The sequence below is a fragment of the Ruditapes philippinarum genome, unplaced genomic scaffold (assembly GCF_026571515.1).
Source record: "Ruditapes philippinarum isolate M1 unplaced genomic scaffold, ASM2657151v2 ctg2656_1_1_1_1, whole genome shotgun sequence".
NCBI lineage: Eukaryota > Metazoa > Mollusca > Bivalvia > Venerida > Veneridae > Ruditapes > Ruditapes philippinarum.
Window position 1 is genome coordinate 177,046 of NW_026861372.1, and position 20,055 is coordinate 197,100.

Consider the following 20,055-nt stretch of genomic DNA (forward strand, 5'->3'; position numbering starts at 1 on the left):
ACGCCATAAAAAAGTAATGCATTCATTGATTTATCATGTTTCCCTATAGATATAAATGAATGCGATCCTGACCCTTGCAAGAACGGTGGTACCTGTAAGGATCTTGTAAACAAATACGAATGTACATGTGCTGCTGGATACGATGGAATGAATTGTGACAAAAGTAAGATATTATTCATTCAGAATAAAGAAAAATGCGCCATTTTTTATAGTATGTTTCATGGTTGTTTTTAATATTGGATTAATAATTATTGATCTGAGATCAAGCATTATTAATATTCCTAATTTCTCTTAAACAAACATTTACTATAGTACCAGTTTATACATGTACAAAGTATATTGAGTATTGTATTTTCTTACTCCAATGAAACCTTTAACTTACAAAAGCTGACGAGGAAATTTCTACTTCTTTCAAAAACTGGTCACGTATTAAACATCCCTTTTTTCCGATTTTACAAAATTCGTTCTTTTTTTGTTCCGTTTAGACATAAATGAATGTTTAAGCGACCCTTGTAAAAATGGTGCTTCCTGTAAAGATCTTGTCAATGGATACGAATGCACATGTGCGGCTGGATATGATGGAGTGAACTGCGATAATAGTACGTTATTAGAAAATCCTATAAGTAAAGCAAACAAAGATTTTATTGTTGAATATATCATATATGTTTGTTTTATATTGATTCCTTATAAAGAAACATTGTAAAAAAATCCTATTAATAAATACATACGTGTACTTATGTACATGTTTTCAGTGTAGCAAGAACGAATTTGAAAAGTAGGAACGATGTCTTCATGAACTTGTTTTACAATTTGACCATTCGACAGGTATAAAAACGTTTTATCTTCTTTTTTTACAGATATTGATGAATGTTCGAGCAACCCATGCAAGAATGGTGCCTTATGTACTGATCTTGTTGATGGTTACAAATGCACATGTGTGTCTGGATACGATGGGACGGACTGTGATAATGGTGAGAAATTAAGATAACTAACTCAGGTTTAGAGAGGTCATGGATATACGGTATATAGCTCTCAGCATCGGTAAAAGATACCGATCACGATTTATTCATAATTCAGTTGGCCTAAAGAAGCTGTTTTCTCTTAAATTAGATCGATTAAGTAGATACGTTTAATAACTTTTTAAATGCAGATGTGATATGCGAGATAAATTGTTATTATCACATTGGCGACAGACATCTCATTAAAACAATTAAATACATATTCTAATATATTTTTGTTTAATATATTCGGCTTTATCAGTGGTTCAAGACATTGAAATACGTTTTCTGCTCATCAGGAAAATGTATAAATATGTTTTTTACAATTAGTTAGAGATTATGAGTTGAGCAAACTCAAACGCAAAGTTTTATGGACACTAACTTCAAATCATGACGTTACATTCTCAAATAGAAATAAAACGCCATAAAAAAGTACTGCATTCTTTCATTTATCATGTTTCCCCAATAGATATTAATGAATGCGATCCTGACCCTTGCAAGAACGATGGTACCTGTAAGGATCTTGTAAACAAATACGAATGTACATGTGCTGCTGGATACGATGGAATAAATTGTGACAATAGTAAGATATCATTCATTTGCAAGAACGGTGGTAAACGGATATAATTCATTCAGAATAAAGAAAAATACGTCATTTTCATAGTATGATTGATGGTTGATTTTTTATATTGAATTGATACTTATTGATCTAAAATCAAGCATTATTAATATTCCTAATTTCTGTTAAACAAACATTTTCTATAGTACCAGTTTATACGTGTATACATTAAATGAGTATTGCATTTTCTTATTGAGTTGAGTTGAGTTTTATGGACACTTACTTCAAATCATGACGTTTCATTCTCAAATAGAAATAAAACGCCATAAAAAGTAATGAATTCTTTAATTGATCATGTTTCCCAATAGATATTAATGAATGCGACCCTGACCCTTGCAAGAACGGTGGTACCTGTAAGGATCTTGTAAACAAATACGAATGTACATGTGCTGCTGGATACGATGGAATAAATTGTGACAATAGTAAGATATTATTCATTCAGAAAAAAGTTATATACGTCATTTTCATAGTATGATTGATGGTTAATGTTTATATTGGATAAATACTTATTGATCTGAAATTAAGCATTCTGAATATTCCTAATTTCTCTAAAACAAACATTCACTATAATACCAGTTCATAGAGGTATAAAGTATATTGAGTATTGCATTTTCTTATTGCAATGAAACCTTTAACTTACAAAAGCTGAAGGGGACAATTTTTTACTTCTTTTAAACTGGTCATTGCTCACGTATTAAACATCCCTTCTTTCCGATTTTACAAATTCGTTATTTTTTATTCCCTTTAGATATTAATGAATGTTCAAGCGAGCCTTGTAAAAATGGTGGTACCTGTAAGGATCTTGTAAATGGATACGAATGCACATGTGCGGCTGGATATGACGGAGATAACTGCGATAATAGTACGTAATAAAAAAATCCTATTCGTAAAGCGAACAAAGATTTTTCATTGAATAAATCATTTAAGTTTGTTTCATGTTGTTTCCTTATAATTGAATATTGTAAAGACCTGATAAATGAATGCTTATGTACATGCTTTTTGTTTAACGAAAACGAGTTGCGACAACATTTATCATTTATAATATTATCAAAACTTCTTATGGAAAATCGCTAAAATATGACACTTGCAAATAAGAGACATATACTTTGAAAACAACTTTAAAATTGCGCTTATTATACGAGTGTAAAAATTCAAATTTATTATTCACAAAATTATAAAGCAAACTGGAATAAGATAAGTAAGAACGATAACAAGCTATATTCTATTCAATTATATCAATAAAGTAGGTAAGTATAATAACTTTTTGAAATGCAGATGTTATATGCAGGATAAATTGTTATTATCCCGTGGCCATGGACATTTCATGAAAACAAGTAAATACCTGTTTTAATATATTTTGTTTAATATATTCGGCTTTTTCATGATGTTATCAGTGGTTCAATACATTGAAATGAGCTTTTCTGATCATCAGGAAAATGTATAGATAGGTTTTGTTACAAATAAATAGAGATTATAAGTTGAGCGGACTCCAACGCCGAGTTTTTCGACACTTGATATCTGTAAGGATCTTGTAAACAAATACGAATGTACATGTGCTGCTGGATACGATGGAATTAATTGTGACAATAGTAAGATATAATTCATTCAGGATAAAGAAAAATACGTCATTTTCATAGTATGATTGAGGGTTAATGTTTATATTGGATAAATACTTATTGATCTAAAATCAAGCATTATTTATGTTCCAAATTTCAGATAAACAAACATTTACTATAGTTCCAGTTTATACATGTATAAAGTATATTGAGTATTGTATTTTTTACCAATGAAACCTTTAACTTACAAAAGCTGAAGAGGAAATTTCTACTTCTTTCAAAAACTGGTCACGTATTAAACATCCCTTCTTTCCGATTTTACAAAATTCGTTCTTTTTTTGTTCCGTTTAGACATAAATGAATGTTTAAGCGACCCTTGTAAAAATGGTGCTTCCTGTAAAGATGTTGTCAATGGATACGAATGCACATGTGCGGCTGGATATGATGGAGTGAACTGCGATAATAGTACGTTATTAGAAAATCCTATAAGTAAAGCAAACAAAGATTTTATTGTTCAATAAATCATATATGTTTGTTTTATATTGATTCCTTATAAAGAAATATTGTAAAAAAAAATCTTATTCATAAATACGTGTACATATGTACATGTTTTTCGGTGTAGCAAGGACGAATTTGAAAAGTAAGAACGATATCTTCATGAACTTGTTCCACAATTTGACCATTCGACAGATATAAAAACGTTTTATCTTTTTTTTACAGATATTGATGAATGTTTGAGCAACCCATGCAAAAATGGTGCTCCATGTACTGATCTTGTTAATGGTTACAAATGCACATGTGTGTCTGGATACGATGGGACGGACTGTGATAATGGTGAGAAATTAAGATAACTAACTCAGGTTTAGAGAGGTCATGGATATACGGTATATAGCTCTCAGCATCGGTAAAAGATACCGATCACGATTTATTCATACTTCAGTTGGCCAAAAGAAGCTGTTATCTCTTAAATTAGATCGATTAAGTAGATACGTTTAATAACTTTTTAAATGCAGATGTGATATGCGAGATAAATTGTTATTATCACATTGGCGACAGACATCTCATTAAAACAAGTAAATACATATTCTAATATATTTTTGTTTAATATATTCGGCTTTATCAGTGGTTCAAGACATTGAAATACGTTTTCTGCTCATCAGGAAAATGTATAAATATGTTTTTTACAATTAGTTAGAGATTATGAGTTGAGCAAACTCAAACGCAAAGTTTTATGGACACTAACTTCAAATCATGACGTTACATTCTCAAATAGAAATAAAACGCCATAAAAAAGTACTGCATTCTTTCATTTATCATGTTATCATGTTTCCCCAATAAATATTAATGAATGCGATCCTGACCCTTGCAAGAACAATGGTACCTGTAAGGATCTTGTAAACAAATACGAATGTACATGTGCTGCTGGATACGATGGAATAAATTGTAACAATAGTAAGATATCATTCATTTGCAAGAACGGTGGTAAACGGATATAATTCATTCAGAATAAAGAAAAATACGTCATTTTCATAGTATGATTGATGGTTGATTTTTTATATTGAATTGATACTTATTGATCTAAAATCAAGCATTATTAATATTCCTAATTTCTGTTAAACAAACATTTTCTATAGTACTAGTTTATACGTGTATACATTTAATGAGTATTGCATTTTCTTATTGAGTTGAGTTGAGTTTTATGGACACTAACTTCAAATCATGACGTTTCATTCTCAAATAGAAATAAAACGCCATACAAAGTAATGAATTCTTTAATTGATCATGTTTCCCAATAGATATTAATGAATGCGACCCTGACCCTTGCAAGAACGGTGGTACCTGTAAGGATCTTGTAAACAAATACGAATGTACATGTGCTGCTGGATACGATGGAATAAATTGTGACAATAGTAAGATACAATTCATTCAGAAAAAAGTTATATACGTCATTTTCATAGTATGACTGATGGTTGATTTTGATATTGGATGAATACTTATTGATCTGAAATTAAGCATTCTGAATATTCCTAATTTCTCTAAAACAAACATTCACTATAATACCAGTTCATAGAGGTATAAAGTATATTGAGTATTGCATTTTCTTATTGCAATGAAACCTTTAACTTACAAAAGCTGAAGGGGACAATTTTTTACTTCTTTTAAACTGGTCATTGCTCACGTATTAAACATCCCTTCTTTCCGATTTTACAAATTCGTTATTTTTTATTCCCTTTAGATATTAATGAATGTTCCAGCGAGCCTTGTAAAAATGGTGGTACCTGTAAGGATCTTGTAAATGGATACGAATGCACATGTGCGGCTGGATATGACGGAGATAACTGCGATAATAGTACGTAATAAAAAAATCCTATTCGTAAAGCGAACAAAGATTTTTCATTGAATAAATCATTTAAGTTTGTTTCATGTTGTTTCCTTATAATTGAATATTGTAAAGACCTGATAAATGAATACTTATGTACATGCTTTTTGTTTAACGAAAACGAGTTGCGACAACATTTATCATTTATAATATTATCAAAACTTCTTATGGAAAATCGCTAAAATATGACACTTGCAAATAAGAGACATATACTTTGAAAACAACTTTAAAATTGCGCTTATTATACGAGTGTAAAAATTCAAATTTATTATTCACAAAATTATAAAGCAAACTGGAATAAGATAAGTAAGAACGATAACAAGCTATATTCTATTTAATTATATCAATAAAGTAGTAAGTATAATAACTTTTTGAAATGCAGATGTTATATGCAGGATAAATTGTTATTATCCCTTGGCCATGGACATTTCATGAAAACAAGTAAATACCTGTTTTAATATATTTTGTTTAATATATTCGGCTTTTTCATGATGTTATCAGTGGTTCAATACATTGAAATGAGCTTTTCTGATCATCAGGAAAATGTATAGATAGGTTTTGTTACAAATAAATAGAGATTATAAGTTGAGCGGACTCCAACGCCGAGTTTTTCGACACTTGATATCTGTAAGGATCTTGTAAACAAATACGAATGTACATGTGCTGCTGGATACGATGGAATTAATTGTGACAATAGTAAGATATAATTCATTCAGGATAAAGAAAAATACGTCATTTTCATAGTATGATTGAGGGTTAATGTTTATATTGGATAAATACTTATTGATCTAAAATCAAGCATTATTTATGTTCCAAATTTCATATAAACAAACATTTACTATAGTTCCAGTTTATACATGTATAAAGTATATTGAGTATTGTATTTTTTACCAATGAAACCTTTAACTTACGAAAGCTGAAGAGGAAATTTCTACTTCTTTCAAAACCTGGTCACGTATTAAACATCCCTTCTTTCCGATTTTACAAAATTCGTTCTTTTTTTGTTCCGTTTAGACATAAATGAATGTTTAAGCGACCCTTGTAAAAATGGTGCTTCCTGTAAAGATGTTGTCAATGGATACGAATGCACATGTGCGGCTGGATATGATGGAGTGAACTGCGATAATAGTACGTTATTAGAAAATCCTATAAGTAAAGCAAACAAAGATTTTATTGTTCAATAAATCATATATGTTTGTTTTATATTGATTCCTTATAAAGAAATATTGTAAAAAAAAATCTTATTCATAAATACGTGTACATATGTACATGTTTTTTCGGTGTAGCAAGGACGAATTTGAAAAGTAAGAACGATATCTTCATGAACTTGTTCCACAATTTGACCATTCGACAGATATAAAAACGTTTTATCTTTTTTTACAGATATTGATGAATGTTTGAGCAACCCATGCAAAATGGTGCTCCATGTACTGATCTTGTTAATGGTTACAAATGCACATGTGTGTCTGGATACGATGGGACGGACTGTGATAATGGTGAGAAATTAAGATAACTAACTCAGGTTTAGAGAGGTCATGGATATACGGTATATAGCTCTCAGCATCGGTAAAAGATACCGATCACGATTTATTCATACTTCAGTTGGCCAAAAGAAGCTGTTATCTCTTAAATTAGATCGATTAAGTAGATACGTTTAATAACTTTTTAAATGCAGACGTGGGGATTATGCTGGATAAATTGTTATTTATCCCGTATCCGACGATTCTCATGAAGAGAGAGTAGAGGTACGGTTGTTGTGAGAATGAGTAGTTGTCGTTTGAATAAATTCGGGCTTTGGTCATTGTTTTCATCTCAGTGGTTTCTAGTATTAATTATATTCTATTTTTCTTGCTCATTCAAGATCTCATGTTCCTAGATAGGTTAAGTCTTGCCAATAAAATAGAGTTACGAGTTGAGCGAGATGAAAGCACTCAGTGTTTTTTTAATTGACACTTACGTTCAAGATCATGTAGGGTTGTTATTATACAAATTAGAAATATAAAACTCTCGGCTATTCAATTAGTAACGCAATTCTTTGATTCTCATGTTTCCAAATAGATAATTGATGGATGACCTCCTGACCCTTGCAAATAACGTGTACTGTAAGGATCTTGTAAAAATACGCATGTACATGTGCTGCTGGATACGACGGGGAATGTAAAATTGTGACAATCGTAAGTCATCCATTCATTCAGAATAAGAGAAATAATGTCTCATTCTTTAATAGTATTTGTTTGTGATTGTTAATAATTTTTAATTTGGACTTACAACTTAATTGATACTGAGATCAAGCACTTATTAGTATTCTTAATGTTTCTGACTAAACAACTAATGTGTACTTTTCAGGGGGGGTGTTTTTTTTTTTTTATAAGTACTAGTGTTTTCCTATAAGTTATTGAGATAAATTGTTCAAAAATCCCTTATCTTTATGATACTTGTTTTCACACTTGACCAATTCGACCAGATATAACAAAAACACTTGTTTTTTCCTTTGTTACGTTAATGATGAATGTCTGACCCTTTTGAGCGAACACCAGTGGGCAGAGAATTGGTCGTCCATTTTATCTGATTCTTTGTTAATTGTTTTATCAAATGACTGTGGTGGCGCGATATATTGTGGCGTGATTCTTGTTTTAATGTTGGTGAGAATTAAGAAAACTAACCTCAGTTTAGAGGTGTGTAAGTGTCAAATAGAAATTTCAGCGTGGGGGTCAACGTGGTTCGGGTACAGTGGGGGATTTGTGTCGCCTAAAACTTTATTAGAGGAGTTTGGCACATAAATAATCAAATCAGATAATTTTTATATTTATATCAGAAACCTTGTTCACGGGGAGAGGAATAGGTTCAATTTTCTAGATGTTATTCATAACCAAAGTTTTTTTTACAATCGTGTTATTGTTAAATCATATACTATGTGTGACCTGTGTACGAAGTGTAGAGCACTCTCATTTCTTTTAGACACATTATATCGTCAGGGTGGTAAATACCCGTATTAATAATCAGATCAGATAGTATTCTTTATGTGGCTACTTTAATTGTGCTGACCCCTGGTCGCCGATTGTTGTATGCTATGAAAAGAGACTTTATGCTTGTATTCTCTCTCTGAGATTAAACAACATATATGCTTCTAGTGTCCGCAATTTGTATTATAATATTTCATTCCCACATTACCCTTGATGATATTTTAGTGATTTAGATAATTCTATATTTATGATCAAAAAAGTGTGTGGAACCATTTAAATCGATACATTTAGACTATTCCAACTTAATCAAACGAAACTTCTTGTAAATTTAAGTACATCACTTTTGAATATCTTAACACCTATAATATAGCAGATTCAGTTTATCGAACAATTCATATGTTACACGAAAAATCTATGATTAAAGTTTCAGAAAATGATTTATGACTTTTGATATAGTTAAATTATCCCACTATATTAGATGGAGACGTTTGAGCCAAATGCTAAACTTATTACGTGTATTATTAATATTTTGTATATTTATACATATAAATCAATCAAGGAAAGCGGCAGTTCAAAATGAACGCACAAGCCTCGGCCATATAGTTTCTCAGTTTTATATAGATTCCGATTAGAGCCTATTGTTAATGCAATCTTGTAAAAGATTTCAACGAGAGTGGAATATTTTTCTCTATTTGTCCAGGCAAGCTTTCTTAAACAGGTTACGCTTTAGCATAAATTACGTATAATATTTTACTCAATTTTACATATGTGGTTAACTCTGATTTAATTTTTCTGTTACATATGGTTTAAAAACTCTTTCGACAATGCGATTAGCCAGGCCTGATCTTTTATAGGCTACTGTGATTTTACAAAACTTGGGATAAGATTTTTGGTCATGTACTTTTTCCTGCGTTTTTACTAAAATCATTGAACGTTTTATTTAAAAGGGTTATGACCCAAACTATTTTAAGAATACTGCAATAGTTTTAGTGTTCAACCTTTTACAGTTGGACGCTACGCTTCCTTTTTGATTAATCTGACGGACTAAGGCTGCGAGGACTCTATGAGGATGTTTCTATAAAGGCCTTTTCGGACTAATGTCTTAATGTTCCATCGTCTTATGGCCGTGCATTTCGTCGGGCCCTGTAATGGTGATTTTCTTTTTGCCTATGTCTTCCTTTGGACAGTCCTGAAGTATTATTTGTTATGGTCCAATGGGGCTTACTTTTATATGGCTTCTAACATTGCTATTTTGTGTTTTAACTTATTAAAACTTTTGCTAACCATAACAACTGTTAGAATTTCACTTGGGCGGGGTATTCATTTATTCTGTCTCACCGTTTTATAGCGGACATTTGGGTTAAGAGCGAGTTTGTGCACATTAACGGTTTTACTCCCACCATCATTATTATGCTGCTGACCTTTCCAGGCGGCGCCTCTTGTGTTACCTAAGTGTATGTCTATGTTGGTTCTCATTACTGTTTTGGTGACACTCTGCGCTTGTGTCCCTTGTTGTTTTCTCGTCCTACGGTAAGTATTCTTCCCCTTTACCCTTAGTTTTTAATTTCTTGGATTAACCACCCTCCCCATCCGGTGTCTCCTGTTGCGCGCATTCGCTGTTGCCCTTTGACTTTGTGGGCCTTACTATTCAATCATTTATTTTTTTTTTGGATTTTATCCGTTACAGGATTATTTATCATTTTGTGCATTAGCATGTCCGTGTCGTGTCTTGTGCCGTGTCCTGTTTTGTTTGGGGTGCCGCCTTGTCTACTTGTCATGGTTCTTGTTGCTGATATTATGTGGGTTGCCGTTATTGGAACGCGCGCTTTTGCTCTTGTGTGTGATTTTTATCATTTTTAGATGAGGTCCATGTGATTTGAGTACCTTGTGTTTATAGCGTCTGGCTGCTCTAGCTTTTCCGTTCAAAAATTACTCCTCTTTAATTTATCGATCGCGGTCGATTGTAGTGATGAGATTCAATTGGCCATAAAGATCTATGTTCTATTAAAATTGTAGTCGATAAGTAGATACGTTAATAACTTCTTTTTGAAATTGCAGATGTGTTATGCGGTAATTGTTATTATCCCGGGCCACGGACATTCTCATTGAAAACAAGTAAATCCTTGTTCTAAACTAGTATAATGCTATTTAATATGAGTTTTTCGGCTTTATGGAATGCTGTAATCCCAGTGGGTTCTCTCTCATTACATTTCAAATTCGTTTTTCTGACCCATCAGAAAAAATTGTATAGATAGGTTTTCTTACAATGAAATAGAGATTATGAGTTGAGCGGACTCAAACGCACAGAGTCGGGTAGTGTCAACCACTACTTACAAATCAGTGACGGAAAATACTCAAATAGAAAATAAAACGCATCAAAATAATGATTCATTGATATTTCTCATGTTTCCCTATAGATATAAATTGAATGCGACTTACCCCTTGCAAGAATGTGTAACCTTGTAAGGATCTTGTAATACAAATACTGAATGTTACATTGCCTGCGTGGATACGCGATGGAATGAATTGGTGACAAAAGGAAGATTATATTCATTCAGAATAAAGATAGTGATTTTTATATTAGCACAAAATTTCTTTTTATAGTATTTTTATGGTTTTTTATATATATTTTGGAAAATATATTATATTATTTGATTTTGTGAGATCAATGCTTATTATTTATATTTCCTAATTTACTCTTAAACAAACATCTTAACTAGTAAGAAACCAGTACTCAGGTGTTAGCAGTGGTGCAAGAGTATGACATGTGGGAGGGTACGTTGTTTTGCTGGGGTGACTCGCAATGAGAAGGCGTTAGCGTTAACAGGAGGAAGCTGCGGATGGGAAATTGTTCTGACTGCTGGTGGTGGCGCAATAAAGAGCTGGGTCACGTGGAGTTAAAGCAGTCCCGGTTTTTTGCGCGAGTTTTACAGAAAGCTTTCAGTTCTTGGTTGTGTTGTAGTCCGTTGTATAGCGTGAGGAGGATGAATGTGTGTAGAGCGACCGCTGGGTGGCTGAAAGAAAGTGGGGGTGCTGTCCGGTGTAAGAGAGTCTTTGTCATGGGATGCGAATGCAGCGGTGGTGGGCGGGGATGATATGATGAGGACGTGAATTACTACGTGATATATTAGTGAACGTTATTTACTAAATCCTATAAGGTAAGAAACAAAATTTTTATTAGTTGAACATAAATCATATATGTTTGATTATACTCATGATTCTACGTTAATAAGAATATCTGTAAAAAACCCCTCTTAATAAAATACATACGTGTACTAATATGTACGGGGGTTGTCCAAAAAATTCGTGCACATACCAGATATTTCGGAGGAGTGTATTAATAAAACAAATGGAATTATATATCACTTGAAGATCGAGGTATCTGTCTTAATTAAGGAAAACAAAAGAAAAAGGGGCCGGCAGTCGGAGTATCGCTAGAAAATGATTTCATTAATTTACCTTAGTAACGTCAAATACCGGCGCAAGACACACTTGGGTTAGTTCATTAACTGTAATGTATTACTTGTTTGATTGATTTGTATAGTGGCATCTTTGCTCTTTATGTTATAATTGAATTTTTTACTCGGTCAAAAATAGAGGAATGATTGATTCAAAGTATTTGTAGTTTTTTTATGGTTCTTAATTGCTATTTCTGTTTATCATTTTGTTTATATTCAGTGATATGGCCGGAGCCAGAGTGCACGGAAGTGGGGGTAAGTGTGGACGATCCTTATAGTCCACATTGCTCGTTCTTTACGTACGGACGTTCTTTGTCTTTTTCTGACTGTAGTTTGTTCTATTCATGTTTTTTTCTACGACTACTCAGCCTTCTATGAGCAGGGTTGGTGGTGCGCGAGTATTCTAAAACAGCACTTCGTGACACTGAAATTGTTCCCGCTTGCCCTTTTAAGTTCTTTGTTAATGGTTAATTGTTTGGGTTACCAATACGCACAACCATTTAATAGATCGTCCATAATTTCAAAAGTTTAGCGAATCTGACATTGTTTTTCATGTAATGATCAGTATTGGGAGCGAGACCAATACTCGGTGATTATATATATTCTTTACAATCGTTACAAAGTAGGGCAAATGAATAAATTATTCTGTGACTGTCAAGGCGATTACATACACATATTTTCTTCTCTTCCTGATTTATAGCGGTGAATGTTATGGTTTATTAGTGTTTCTATTTTATTGATTTCTGTATGTCTATCAAATCAAATAAGTAGATATACTCAAAATTTTTGTGTCTTGTTTGCGACTGGTTTTTAGTTTACTATATTTTTTGGTTGGGAGACGTGGGTATGACGAGTGTACTTTTTACGACACACGGGTTAACGCTTTTTCTATTTGTTTTCTTATTTGCGATCAAGATTTCCCCTTTGGTTATTATATTATATTCTATACTTTTGATTAAATTAAACTCGTCACGACACATATTGTATGCAGTAATTTTTTGGACAACCCTAGTACATGTTTTCGGCTGTTAGCAAGAAACGAATTGCAGAAGAGGAACTCTCTGAGTTTGTCTTCATTAACTTGTTTTATCTAATTTGAGACATCATTTCGAGAGGGGTATAAGAAGCGTTTTCATCTTCTTTTTTAGATAGGTTGGGATGATATGTTTCGACAGGAGCGCCATGTCAAGGAATGGTTCTTATGTACTTTGATATTGTTGTTCTGGTTTATCATAATTGCACATTGTTTGTTGTTGGAGTGACGAGTGGGGAGCGCGTTGTTGATCTGTCGATAATGTAAAGAGCCACATTAACGTCTGATTAAAACAACTCATGGGTTTTATGATTTCCCTTGTCATTTGTCTTATGTGTTTTATACGGTATTTATAGCTCTCACGCAATCGGTCAAAAGTTTCCGATTCTACGATTTTTATTCATAATTTTCAGAATTGGCCTAAAGATTCTTTTCTCTTTAAAATGCTAGATCGATTAAGTAGATTCGTTGATAACTTTTAATGGGCAGGGATGGTGATGGATGGCGGAGAGTAGAGAGTGGGTTGAGTGGGGTGGATCAGCGAGGTTGGCGGACAGAATGCGTTCGATTAAAGGAACAAGTGAAAGTAGATGGGATGTGCTAATAGTAGTTTTGGTGTTTGAGATATAGACTTGCGGCTTCGACTCACGTGCGTATCAAGACATTGAATACGATTTTTTCTTCTCGCTATCTTAGTAATATGGATGTTTTAAATTACTGTTTTTGTACAATTAGTATAGACGATTATGAGTGCGCAAACTCCAAACCGCCAAGTTTATTGGACGACGTAACGTTCAAGAAATGACGTTGACATTCGTCGAGGAAGTAGAAGTAGAGACGCCGTAAGGAACAAGGGAGATACTTGCATTTTTCATTTATCATGTTTCCCCAAGAGATAGTTAATGAATGCGATCCTGACCTTGCAAGAACGAGGCCTGTAAGGATCTTGTTAAACATAAATACGAATTGTATCATTTGCTGCTGGATTACTTGATGGAATAAATATGTGATCAATAGTTTAAAGATACATTTACTCTCTCAGATGGGGTGTGGTAAGGACGGAGGTATATTCATTTCCAGAATAAGAAAATACGTCATGTTAGGAGTTATGATTTGATGGTTGACTTCTTCGGGATTATATTGAATGATACTTATTGTCAGTCTAAATCATAGCATTATTAATATCTTCCTAATTTTCTGTTAAAACATACATTTCTTTATTATGTACCAGTATACGTGTATTACATTTATTGGAGTATTGCATTTTCTTAATGAGTGTGATGTCTGAGTTTTATGGTATCACTTTCTTCAATCATGACGTTTTCATCTTCATTAATAGTTAATAATTACGCTACATTTCAAAGTATTATGATTCTTAATTGATCATGTTTCCAAAGTAGAGTATGTGGGATGAATGCGCTCCTGACCTTGCAATAACGGTACGGTACCTGTCATATGATCTTTTGTTAACATATATACGTAATTGTTACATGCCTGGGCTGGGCGATCACGACGGAATAATTGTGGACAATAGTAGATATTATTCTCATGTTCCGAATAAAGAGAAATATATGTCATTTATTCATAGTATTGTTTGATGTGTTATTTTCTATTTTTGTATATATTAATTATTGTATTATTGATGATCTATTAGTTATTATTATATATTTTCATTAATTTCTGTTAAAAGAATAGTGTGGACGGTAGTAGACCAGTAAAATGTATAGTATATTGAGTATTGTATTTTGTTACTCCAATGGAACCTTTAACTTACAAAAGCTGAAGAGGAAATTTCTACTTCTTTCAAAAACTTCATGAACTTGTTCCACAATGTGACCATTCCGACAGATATTAAAAAACGTTTGTTATCTTTTGTTACAGATTATTGATGAATTTTGAGCAACCCATGCAAAAAATGGTGCTCCATGTACTGGATCTTGTTAATGGGGTTAAGAATGCCATTGTGTTCTGGGATACGATGACGGACTGTATGCTAATGGTTGAGAAATTAATAAAATAATCTTATACTCAGGTTTAGAGGTTTTTAAACTCAAAATTAAGAACTTTCAGCTTTCAAAACTTCATAGTCCCGATACGATTTTTGCTAGACTTATACAAAGTGTGGCACAGTAAAATAATACAAATGAGATTTTAATTATTCAGACAAACTTTTCACCGGAAATAGTTTCACTTTCTAGATGTTATTCTAAACAAAGCTGTGTGTGGTTTACATAACGGCTATTGTTAACAGGTGTGTCAGTGACTATGCGTGTGACCTGGGTGGTGGGACGCAGTTTGTAGAGCTCTCTTGTTCATTTAGACACATTATGGGGTCAGGGGGTGTTTGTGTTAATAACTCTCTCCTCTTATGTTAAACAGATCAGAGGAATTCTTATGCCAGTACTATTGTGGCACCCGCTGGGAATCTGACGATTTGTTATTGTTTTAGTTGCTTGAAGAGACTTTTTGTTGAGTCTTCTCTTGAGGATTAAACAGCAAGTATGTTATAGTCGCATTAATAATACTTCCAATACCTTGAAGTATTTTTGATTTTAGATAATTCTTTATTTTGATCAAATGATGTCTGACAATTTATATCCGGTATGAACTTACAATTAATCAACGAACTCTTGAAATTTTAAGTACATCATTTTGGAATCTTAACGATACAGCTCAGACAGAGCGAATTTGATTCACGCGAAGAGATTCTCATGATTAACAGAGATGATTTTTGATTTTGTATATTTTAATATCATTTTAGATGGAGATGTAAACCAATGCAACATTCTTACGTGGTGTGAGTTTTTTAATTATTATAAATTCATATGTCCCATCAAAACGGAAAGGCCGGGCGTTCAATGACAGGCGGTTATTATCCTCCCTAGATGTTTCTCGTTTATTAGATTCCGAGGTGGAGTGCTTGTTTTCAAGAATTATTTCAACGGGGGCGGAATATTTCTTATTACCAGCTAGCTTTTGAAAGCAGGTGTTACCTGCCTATCATAAATTTATCGGGATTAATTTATTTTTACTTTCATACAAATAGTAACTTTGATTTATTTCTCCTAATTCAATATGGTTTAAAAACTCTTCTCACAAGAGATTAGCAGCCTGATTTTTATGGCTGATGTGATTTTACAATTCGTAAGATTTTGGTCATGGTACTTTTTCTTTGCTGTTTTTACTAAATCATTAAACGTATTTATTAAAAGTTATGACCAACTATTCTTGAATGAAGTACTGCGTGTTGAGTGTTCAACCTGTTTACGGGTTGGGACGCTTACGCTTTCTCGTTTGATGTGACATCTGGAGGAAACCAAGTGGAACTCTATCGAAATGGTAGTTTTTAAAGGCCCTTCTTGGGACTGAATTTGTCTTAATGTTCGTCTTATGCCGTGCTTCGTCGGGCCCTGTAGGTGAGTTTTTCTTGTTGCCTGTCTTCCTTTAGGACATTGGTTGTATCTATATGTTATGTCATTGGTTTTATCTTTTATTATGTTCTTTCTACATGATCATTTTGGTATTTTACTTTATTTAACCTTGAACCATAACAACTGTTAGAAATTTCACTGGCGGGATTCATTTTTTATTTAACTTTGTCACTTTTTTATAGGATATCATTTGTGTGGTTGGAGTCGAGTTTTTCTACCATTTTATCGCGTTTTTATATTCCCTCTCTAGTCTCAGTCATTATTATGCTGCTGACCTTATCAAAATGGCGTGCGCCTCCATCTGTGTTCCTTATGATGTTATTGTCAAATGTTGTTCTCTACTGTTTTGGTGACACTTTGTTGTGTCCTCTTGTTGTTTTCTTCGTCTAGCGGTTAAGATATTCTTCGTCCCTTTACCCTCTAGTTTTAATTTCTTTGATTAACCCTCCCCATCGGTGGTCTCATATCTCTCTCTCGTGGGTTGCCTTCTTTATTGACTTTGTGGCTCCTATTCAATCATTTTATTGTTTCTTTGGATTCCTAGTCAGTTACTGGTTATTTATCATTTAGTGATTAGATGTCCCGTGCTCGTCATTGTGCCCTGTCCTAGTTTTTGTTTGGGGTCCGGGCATTAAATTTATTACTCCCGTGGACCACGGACATTCTCATGAATAACAAGTAAGATATTTTCTGGAGAGATATTATTTGTTTTTAATATTATTTCCGGGCGGGTTTTATGATGTTATGTCTGTTAATCTAGTTAGTTCAATACTTCAAATAAGTTTTTTGCCCATTCAGAAATTTTATAGATAGTTTGTATTACAATGAAATAGAGATATGAGTTGAGCGGACTCCAACTGCTCCGTAGTTTTTATTGTACTATTAATTCTTCAAATTCATGACGTTATAATCTTTTCATTAATAGAAGTAGAGAGACGCAATCTAAATAAGCGCTAATTGCATTCATTGACTTTCTCATTAGTATTTCCTATAGATATAAAATGAATTGCGATCCTGACTCCTATTGCAAGTTAAATTGGTGGTACCTTGATAAGGACTTCTTTGTAATACAAATATTCTACGAAATTGTAAATGTGCTGAGTAGGGTGGGTATTAAAAACGATTGGAATGAATGTGACAAAGTAAGATTATTGTATTGGCTTCAGGATATAATAGAGGAAGGGGGGGTTTTTGGGCTCTGTTTTTTCATTTTTTTATATTTTGTTTTGTTGGTTGTTTTTAATATTGGTTTAATATTATTGGATCTTGATTATCAAGCATTATATAATATTCCTAATTTTTCATCGGTTATATACTATATTTCTTTCATTAACTGTTGTTACAATTTACCATTCGGACAGTATTAAAAAGTGATTTATCTTGCTTTTACAGATATTGGTTATGAATGTTCTGAGCAACCCATCAAGATGGCCTGCCTTATGTACTTTCTTGTGAATGGTTTACATAAATCCGAAGAAAATGGGGGGCGCACGGAGTGTTTTTGATTTGTGTGTGTGGTGCATTATCGATTGGGCGACGGTGTGATATGGTGAGAAATTAAGATAACTAACTCAGGTTTAGAGAGGTATGGATATACGGATTAAGCTCTGCAGCATCGGTAAAGATACCGATTCACGATTGTTATTACATTAATTCAGTTGGCCTTAGAAAGGTTATCTCTAAATTAGATCGATTAAGTAGATACGTGTTTTTACTTTTTTTAATATTGCAGATGGTGAATATGCGTATTATTAAATTGTTTGGATTATCCACATATGGTCGATCTTGTATCATTCTCATTAAAAATATTTATAATACATATTCAATATATATTTTGTTTGTAAGTAATATTCGGCTTTATCAGGTGGGTTCGAAGAGCAGTGAAGATCGCGTTTTCTGGCTGCAGTGCGAGTGGAAAAAGTTTAAATAAAATATGTTTTTTACATTAGTTTAGAGATTATTGAGATTGAGCAAACCTCAACACGCAAATATTTATGGACAGCCTAACTTACAAAGTCATGACGTTACATTCTCAACTAGAAATTAAAACGCCATAAAAAGTACTTCATCTTTCATTTTCATGTTTCCCCAATAGATATTAATGAAGCGATCCTGACCCTTGCACAAGAACGATGTTGGTACCTGTAAGGAATCTTGTAAACAATACGTAAATGTACATGTGCTGCTGGATACGATGGAATAAATTGTGACATAATAGTTAAGATTTTCATTCATTTGCATAGACGGTTGGTAATTAGGGATGAGTAATCATCGGAGATTAAAGAACAAAAAGTAGGGGCGGTCGGAGTGTTTCTATAGTATGACATGATGGTAGTGATAATTACGTTTTTTATATTGATATTTGTATATTTTATTTGATCTAAATCACGCATTATTAAATTCCTAAATTTCTGTTAAACAACATGTTCAGTAGATACAGTTATCGTTGTATACATTAATATGTTGTATATTTGCATTTTTAGTTGGGTTGGACTGTTTTATGCGACACTTACATTCCAATCTGGACTTTTCATTCTCAAATTAGGAAATAAAACGCCATAAAAAGTAATGAATTCTTTTAAATTGATCATTGTGTATTCCCATTAGTGAGATATTATCTGAATGCGAGCCGCGGTGACGTGGAAAGAACGGTGGACACTGTAGGATCTGTGTAAACAAATACGATATGTTACATGTGCTGCCTGATTCGATGGATTTAAATTTTGTCATAGTTATAGAATTATTTTTCATTCAGAAAAAAGTATTACGGTCCATTTTCATAGTATGATTGATGGTTAATGTTTATATTGCGATTAAAATATTATTTGATCTAAATCAAGCATTATTAATATTCCTAATTTTCAGATAACAACTTTCTTAGTTCCCAGTTTTATACAGTGTATGAGAAGGTGGATGCTAGTTGAGGTATGTATTTTGGTTTTATCTCATGGTGTAACTCTTTTAAATTCTTACATAATGCTGAAGAGGATAATTTTCTTACTTCTTCAATAAATGGTCACGTATTAAATCCCTTCTTTCCGATTTACAAAAAATTCGTTCTTTTCTTTTGTTATCGTTTCTAGACATAGAATGAATGTCTTAAGCGATCCTCTGTAACATTGTTGCTTCCTGTAAAGATCTTGTCCATGGATACGATACAGAAAATGTTGCCTGGATATGATGGAAGTGACTGCGGGATAATAGTACGTTATTAAACTCTTTAAGTAAAGCAATACCATAAATTTATTGTATCATATATCATTATTTGTTGTTCTATATTGCTTCTCTTATAAAGATAATATTGTAAAAAAAATCTTATTCATAAATTACGTGTACATATGTACATGTATATATTCGTTCTTGTAGCAAGGACGAATTTGAAAAGTAAGACACGATATCTTCATGAACTTGTTCCCACAATTGACCATTCGACAGATATAAAAAACGTTTTTGATTTTTTTTTATACACGTATATTGTATGAATATTGTTTCTGAGTTAAGCCATGCAATGATAAAATGGTTGTCTTTCTTTGTGGGTACTGGAGTCTTGTTAACTGGGAGGTGTACAAATGCACAATGTCGTGGTCTGGGGATACGAATGGGATGGACTGTGATAT

General features: G+C 32.9%; 1 protein-coding gene across 1 annotated transcript in view; it reads left to right on the forward strand.

Moving 5' to 3' along the window:
- LOC132715422 (neurogenic locus notch homolog protein 1-like) overlaps positions 1 to 20,055 on the forward strand; it is a gene marked incomplete at its 3' end in the record, with an annotated part of 55,457 nt that overhangs the window by 24,853 nt on the left and 10,549 nt on the right. The window contains exons 29-38 of the mRNA XM_060698419.1: positions 50 to 163; positions 486 to 599; positions 858 to 971; positions 1,468 to 1,581; positions 1,926 to 2,039; positions 2,366 to 2,479; positions 3,525 to 3,638; positions 3,894 to 4,007; positions 4,970 to 5,083; positions 5,410 to 5,523. Of these exons, the coding sequence (XP_060554402.1) occupies positions 50 to 163; positions 486 to 599; positions 858 to 971; positions 1,468 to 1,581; positions 1,926 to 2,039; positions 2,366 to 2,479; positions 3,525 to 3,638; positions 3,894 to 4,007; positions 4,970 to 5,083; positions 5,410 to 5,523 (1,140 nt within the window). The remainder of the gene's footprint in view (positions 1 to 49; positions 164 to 485; positions 600 to 857; positions 972 to 1,467; positions 1,582 to 1,925; positions 2,040 to 2,365; positions 2,480 to 3,524; positions 3,639 to 3,893; positions 4,008 to 4,969; positions 5,084 to 5,409; positions 5,524 to 20,055) is intronic.